The 8,129-nt window shown below is 36.2% G+C and overlaps 1 protein-coding gene across 1 annotated transcript; it reads left to right on the forward strand.

Annotated features, from left to right (window-relative positions):
• The first annotated feature begins 4,220 nt into the window (after window positions 1-4,220).
• LOC129926972 (uncharacterized) lies at window positions 4,221-7,224 on the forward strand. Its single transcript, XM_056033891.1, has 2 exons — window positions 4,221-4,868; window positions 5,432-7,224. Exons 1-2 carry the CDS (start codon window positions 4,777-4,779, stop codon window positions 7,116-7,118), a joined length of 1,779 nt encoding a protein of 592 aa, XP_055889866.1. The 5' UTR covers window positions 4,221-4,776; the 3' UTR covers window positions 7,119-7,224.
• Window positions 7,225-8,129: the final 905 nt, after the last annotated feature.

Here is an 8,129-nt window from a genome sequence, read left to right on the forward strand (position 1 = left end):
GCTTGCAGTACACGTTTCAAAATGTAATAATAAATTATTCATAGACTTTGAAACTCGGTAAAATACTACAATTACTGCATTCAATTCCTTATTTCATGGAAATTTTAAAATGTAGGAATAAAATTTGTACGCTTGCTAATAAAATATGCATATTTTTGTTAATTAAAAAAAGCCCAATAAAGAGGCCAATAGCCCAAAAAAGAGGCAAAGAAAAGAGGCAAAGGCCCAAGGACTCCTAGGATGTAAACAGCTCGACAACTGAAGTCAAAAGCTAAAAAGCTGAGGTATCCTATAAAAAAAAAAAATAGGCCTAACAGTTGTATATCGTTGGGAAAAGAATTACTAGCTCGTAGGCCAAAGTGACAATGTAGGCATTATATTATTCAAGGGTAAATAAATTATTGTTTAGCAATATTTTGCGCATCGTCTTGAAGGCTAAGAACGAAAGGCGCATCATTACAATATTATAAAGCGGAGTAGATTTATACAGTATATTCGCTTAACCAGGACTTATTTTTTCTCGGAGGGGGGAAATTAATCTAATATTCATTAGTTATTCAGAAAAAAACAATCACTCTATAACAGTGTTTCCAAAACTTTTTCCTTAACCGAACACTTCGCATAGTATAATTTTATAACTGAACACGTACTTTGCTTGTGGTGGCCTTCTAGTTTATTATTCCAGTAGGCCTAGTTCGCGGAAACTCGGCTCTAGACGTTGTGTAAAGGAGGTAGTGTGTTTTTTTTTTTTAAAAGGGAAGTGGCTCTGGGTGGTGATACGGGGCCAGGTAATATACAGTGGCTGAAACGTTCTTTTTACAACGCTTATATCATCTCAGTCTGCCTGTCTGTCTGTCTGGTAAAAAGTTTGTACACGTTTTCTCTCCGACACCCAATCTCGGATCAAGCTGAAAATTTGCAGTTATTTCTTTTACCTGACAAAACTTCTTCTTCTTCTTCTAACTGTCAGATAGAGTTGAGCCTTTGGCTCTTGGAACTCCAGGCCAGCAAAAGTGAACAAGAGCTCCATTTCACCGGCCTGAATGAGAACTGTGTACACTGTTCTGTCTGGCGGGGTGTCAGACTCGCGGCCAGAGACCGCGTGCACAGGGACCCCGCCATTTTCCTTTTCTATACCAGGCTAACCGTGCAGAACACGCCATTTATGTAACAGCCCCTTGAGGAACGGCGCCTGGTTGTGACAAGGTTGTGGGAGCTTTTTTACAACTCCGCACAGTGCAATGAGGATGCTCTCTCACCCCTTTGGGCACCCCCATGGGAGTCTTGTTTTGCTACCCTTTAGCCTAATCGTTTCCTCCTACGATCGTTTCCACCCGGGCGCCACTATGAGGCAGGGTAGCATGCCCGGGACCTGACAATACAAGAATAAAAAAAAGTAACTAATTAGTTAACTAGCTATTGGTAATTAATTATTTTGTTTGGTATCTCGAACAAGGGAAAGAAATTGTACTTGACTGAAGTAGTGGTATAAGCGGAATCGGTCCCCTTTATGGGTCGTCGTCTGAGTCTTCGTGAAATATGACGAGACTATAGACAAGAAAAAAAAACATAACCATATAATCTTGTATGTCGTAGGACACTAGCAGGGTGGTTATAATGTCGGCTTGAGCCATGAGTTCGAATTCAGGTCGTTTTCGCACCACCCCCCTTTTTTTTTTTTTATAAATGCTTTTTTATTGTTAGTCTCGGACTAGGTCCATTACAAATTTAATTATGTGGCTATTCCAAATTAATAGGTAGAATTATGATTAATATAAGCTTTGTTGTTGATATGTTTCCTCGGTGCGTGTCTCTATTTCACCAATAGTTGGCTCCCCTTCTTCTCTCAATAACCTTAGTGCTGCTATTCTTAGACGGGGCATGTCTTGCTACTACATTAATAGCGAATGCTGTCACGATCTTATAGTCAGTTATTTACCTGTAAAGCAGTGTAGTTATAAACGCATCGCTTTGGCGGTTATTTGTGACCAGTCCTAACAAAACTACTGTCAGTGTCTCATTTGAAAGTCTAATTAGTTTGTTAAGAATAGGGTCACGTTCGAGCGGGAAACACACCTAGACGTCTGCAACCTCTACATCGTCTCTCTCTCTGTAATCAAGTGAATAGTTTGGCTCTAGCAGGGGCGTAACTAGGGATTTGGGGGCCCGGGGGGATTGACCTCTTTGGGGGCCCCTTGCATTTTGACATTCGACATATGACATGAGATAATGTACGCAAAAATATATAAGCCCCAAATCAAATTGGTTCAGTATATCAGTAAACTTAACAAAAAGTAATCATCAAGACTCTTTTAATGAATAATACCGTTGTTTATTAGTTAAATAATGCACAAGTGACAAATCTAAATTGATATCGCTTCACGTCGTGCAGCAAAGAAATCTATAACATCAACTACATCGATACTTTCTAGTATTTGTGACTTCACTGACATTAAAACCATGATAAGCCTTTCTTGCGTCATTGAGCTCCCGAGATACTTTTTGATGAACTTGAGCTTTGAGAATGATCTCTCACATGACGTAATGGAAGTGGCCTGAGTTAGCGGTATTCGAAGGAGGTTGCAAAGTCTGAGCACACGTAATTCCCATATGAAGCCTGTTTCCTCAATATGTCTATTGGTGATTGTATTACTGTTTGTTGATGAAAAGTGCTCGTGCATCAATGACATCATTGAAAAAGCGATTTTCCAGCACAGTTTGTCATAAGCGTGTCTTCTAACAGGTGTCTTGGTTCAAGAAGAAACCCAAAGGTATCCATTTTCTTTCCAGCCTTGGAATCTGCCCTTCATCTCCATATGAAATCTGTCCAGCTCTTCTGTCGCAACACGTTTGAATTGCAGTTGTATTGACAGTCCTACATTAGAACTCAACTTCCCATCAAGTCTTTTCTTTCATATTGTTGTTTTGATTACAGGGAATCCATAGTATTCACTACCTTCTTTTGCTTTTTTGATGGATTGGGTTTTTGTCAGTTTCTCATCATTTTGCAGAAAGCATGAAAGGGTACTAATTTCTTTAGCAGATTCCCGTATATGCAGTCCAGACTTTTGTAGTTTCTTCCGAACTATATTAATTGGGCACAGGAGCTTTGACCAGAATTCCAGATAGGCAAAAAATTCTTACATTTTTTACTGCATGAAGAAGGTTCTGTGCTAATATTATATGGCATTACGTCATTGTTGGTTGTTTATGTTTTGTGCGAAAGCAAAAGGATTCAGAGTATACAAAAGTGGGAAAGATCCATATCTCGTTTTGCTCGAGTATAGAAATACTCCGATAAGTGGACTGCCGTATTCACCATCACAACTGCTGACGAGTAGAAGACTCAGGGAATCATTCCAACTGATCACAAACTATTGAAACCATCGGTAGCTCAAAATGCAGAGACATTACTCAACGAACGACAGATGAAAAGCAAAGTCAAATACGATGCAAAAGCAAGACTACCTAAAGATTATTCTGTCGGAGAGTTCGTCTAGGTCAAACATTGCAGAAAGCAGTTGTCATAAAAAAAACATTCAGCACCCAGATCTTACATCATAAAGACAAACGATGGAAAAACATACAGAAGAAATCAACGCTTTTTGAATAAGAGTTTCGATGAAGAAATCTCTGGGTACTATGATACCGATGAAGACAATGAACTGCAAACTGTTGGAATAAACGAAACAGACAGTTATAGACCAACATCTAGAGAACTTGTTCAGTCAAGACAACCAGAAGTGGACGAATTGTTAAAGTTCCTAGTAGACAGTGCCGGTCGCAGTGGGCGCCGCGCTTTCATAGGCCCCGCGCTAATTCCAAGTGTACATTATTAAATTAAACAATTATAACGTATATAAAATAACAGGGTTTTCGCGACCTCCTGATTTTTCAGGGCCTCCAGGAAATCTCATGAAAAGGCAAAATATACGATAAAGTCCTGAACTTTTTTTGAATTTATTCAAATCTCCTGAAGAATAGACGAAATTGACATTTTGGGGTGCCAATAAATAAAAAGTGGCATTGCGAGCTTTCATTTGATAAAAATTTATTGCAAAGACGAAAGTAGGCCTATTTTCTAATTAAAAAAAAAAAAAATTGACATTATGCTTATCCCTACCCAGACTAGGCCCCGCGCGATCCGTTTCGCATAGGGCCCCGCAAATGCTAGGGACTGCCCTGCTAGTAGATATCACTATTAAGAACTTTAAGGGGGATGCACAGTGAGAAAACATAGATTTAGGTCAAAAATATCGATATTTTAAAATTAATTGATTTTAATAGTTTAAAATGTCTAGAATACGAATTCCCTATCAGAATACTAAAAAAAATACGTTTTATACATCAATTTTGTATTTTAAATGTAGATATATAAGCAAAATGTTGATGTTTTGGTGAAAAATCAACATTTTGTAAGCTATAGTTGATAAGCTAATGTACGCTCTCATCCCTAACAGATGGTATCGATACAAAGGTCTACTTTTCTAGTTCCGATTATGTGCATGGTTTCTCATTCTATAAATAAATAGTACTGCAATAAACTTTCAAAATACGTCACTACCTCTTTTTTTTCCCTATATCCTCATATACACACCCACAAAGCCATATTTACGCATGCGCACCATCAAAGCTTCTCTGGATACTGTACATACACGCATGCGCACTGAAAAAGCTTCCGTAACAACAAAGTATGCACGCATGCGCACATGACGTGAACCGGTCCTTCTGTAAACTTCCTCACATCAACAATCGATTCATTATTGAAACTCAGAAATGCCAACAAAAGGTTATATGTTTGGAAAGAAAAAACGTTACTGTAAGCCCAGAGGACGACATGCTTCAAAGACAAATGCACAATTACAAAGGTAAGTCTAGATCTAGAGTTTGCTTTTTTTTTTTTATTTACTAGACAAGCGTGTGCTGACACATAAAATTGATAAAATAATGAAACCTTGGCTCTTTGAGTTCGACAACGTGTTTATCCAATGAATCACATCTAGATCTAGAATCTAGATTCTATAGACATTAAATAAATATCATGAAAATGATTGCAAACATAGAGATCTATCCTTTTATAGATCTAGTCTATATTAGGAGCATAGATCACATTAGAACTAGATAATCTCTAGAGATTAGATTATCATGTATGATGATGTATTGAACAGTATTGTAGGACTTCAACTTCAACTCAAGTCTTGGTCTTAGTTGTTTTTTTTTAGATCTAGTACATATTGTCATATATAGATCTACATTACATGTAACATGTCTCTATACATTCTTTACTTTTTATGATTAATACAATATATGATTTCTAAAATGCATTATAAAATTTAAAATAATCTTCATGTTGTGATAGATGTGACGTGTACTTTCATACTATTGAATTTTTTTTTAAAGACCCTCTAATTTATTTTTTATTTGTTTGCAGCTCTGTTTTGGACACAGCTGGATCTGAAGCAGCAACAACACAGCCTGCAAGTGCAGCTGAGCGAAAAATATCCCTAACTGCAGTTACTAACGCTGATAACACCAATAAGAGGCTGCCTGAAGATTTCATATACGTCATGATGAATTCAATGCAATTGACCACAATGGTCTCCTTGTTGTGCTGTCCACATTGCTTTGACAACAAATTAACTATGTGCATCACACAATCAAAAGGCATGGCTCATTTGATTAAAATCAAATGCCTAAATTGTGAAACATATTTGTGGTCCGACTGGACCTCAAAAAAAAGTAATGATATTCATCTGGATATTAATGTCCGCGCTGTCGCTGCATTAAAAGAATCTGGAATCTCGCATTCTAAATTTGATAGGTTTTGTGGACTTATGAGTATGCCCTGCATGCACAGAAATACTTATAACAATCTAGCTAACATAGTCAATACTGCTATAATTGAAGCTGGTGAAGAATGTATGATTAGGGCATCTGCTGTTGTGCATGGAAGAAACATTTCACAACCTCTAACTACAGATGAAAGAATAAGTTCAACAGGCTGTCCTGTTATTACAGTTTCTTTCGATGGGACTTGGCATAAAAGGGGCCACTCATCTCATTCAGGAATTGGCACAGTTATTGATTTTGATACTGGACTCGTCATCGACACCGAAGTCCTATCAAATTATTGCCATGTTTGTGATTCAAACTCTGCAGAACTAAACTTTGATGCCTCTAAGCATATGTGTCAAAAAAACTTCAGTGGCTCAGCAAATGCAATGGAGGCCGCAGCAGCATCCAAAATCTTTTCGCGCTCTGTGGCATCCAGAAAACTTGTTTTTGGCACGATGCTGTGTGATGGCGATAGTAAATCGCATTCATCTGCCATTACCAACTCAGGATATGATGTAGAAATCTTAAAAGAGGACTGCATTAACCACATCTCAAAAAGAATGTTTAATGCTTTGAACAATTTAAAAATGTCTAACAAAAAAGAACTAAATTATAGGCTTACAAAGCCAAAAATTGAAAAAATTACAAATTACTATTCCAAAGCTCTGCGCCAAAATGCTCCCGACATTCAAAAAATGAAGCTGGCTGTTATGGGCTCATTTTTTCATATGATGAGCTCAGACCTAGATCATAACCACAGGTTGTGTCCTGATGGCGCTACATCTTGGTGTCACTTTAAGAGATCAGAGGCACTAAAACAGCCATATAAAAAACACAACCAGACCATCACATCAGAAATAGGTAAACTGTTATTTCCTATAATGAAAAGACTAACAGACACAGATCTGTTAAAAAGATGTTCTAGAATGGGAACACAAAACGCCAATGAATCTTTTCATTCCCTCATTTGGCAAAGATGCCCCAAAACAGAATTCGCAACATTAAAAACGGTAAGGGCTGCGACATACCTTGCTGTTTTGGCCTTCAATAATGGACCTGTTGGCATCAGATCAGTTTTTGACATATTAGGCATTCCCTGGACACTAAAGAACATTTCTTCTAGTGAGAAAAAGCAAAATGTCAAACTACAGCTTGTTAGAAAAAGAAAATCAATCGCATTAGTGTCCAGGAGAAAAAACTTGAAAAAACGAAGAATTGAGCATGAGCACCGGGCAGAGGTTCTAGAAGGTCCAACCTATCAATCAGGTCATTTTAATGAATAGTTTTTTGTTTTTTTTATTATCTATTATGTTGTTTTATGTATATATTTCCTTTTTTTTCATTTTTATGGTTACAATAAATATTTTATATCATTTTAAAAACTTTAAATGCGTTTTTCTCAAAATGTATTTTTAGGTGCATGTTGTCCACAAGAATCTCAAAATCTTTAGTTCTGTATAAGTTAGACTAATAATTTTTCACATGTAGTTTATTGATAGTATATCATAGGTAATAGGCTGCAAAAATTTTCAATATGTATAATAAATTTCATTAAAAAATAAAAATAATGATGTGACCTCAGATGAAAAATGGGGTCGGAAAAAAATAAAAATTTTAAAAATTCATAAAAATAAAACCAGTAATAATTTTCAAAACAAAATTAGCCAGTTACCTATGGGATTCAAATATCTATCAGGTGCAGTCAAAAAATTAAAAAAATTTTGAGTACTTTAGAATATTTTAAGAATTTTGTAAATATTGTTTATTTTCAAGATGGCCGCCATTTCCATAGCAACCCAAAAGGCTACACTCATAAAATGTGTATGGTTACTCATGTCTCTATATGTTCTATCAAGTCATGCATAAAGCTTTTCTATTTATCTGTAAATTACAAAAATTGAAATTTCATTGTGCATCCCCCTTAAAAGGAAGAGTGTGATAATAGCTTCAATAGGAAGGATGTATTAATATTATATGATATTACGTCATTATTTTTTGTTTATGTGTTGTGCGAAAGCAAAAGGATTAGATCATTAGATGTAAATAAAAAGAGAGAGTTTCCATTGGATTGAGGAAAGATGAATAAAGGGGTAATAACTCGAGTGTGAAGTTTAATTCTGAAATTATCATAGACATAAATAAATATAGACTGGAAAAAGGAAGTAAGTTCATGTAACTTGAAAACATGTACATCTATTGTATTCGGATTTCCGAATTATGAAAAGTTGCATGATCTTCATTCTTAGAGATTAAACAAAACTACACTGCCTCCTTATTTACAATATATGTAGGTG

Source organism: Biomphalaria glabrata, chromosome 6 (assembly GCF_947242115.1).
Source record: "Biomphalaria glabrata chromosome 6, xgBioGlab47.1, whole genome shotgun sequence".
Lineage (NCBI taxonomy): Eukaryota > Metazoa > Mollusca > Gastropoda > Planorbidae > Biomphalaria > Biomphalaria glabrata.

Excerpts from the sequence above, each read along its gene's own strand:
- LOC129926972 (XM_056033891.1), top strand. The coding sequence starts at position 4,777 with ATGCCAACAAAAGGTTATATGTTTGGAAAGAAAAAACGTTACTGTAAG. Across the intron at positions 4,869-5,431 it reads ACAAATGCACAATTACAAAG|CTCTGTTTTGGACACAGCTG; the intron begins GTAAGTCTAGAT and ends ATTTGTTTGCAG.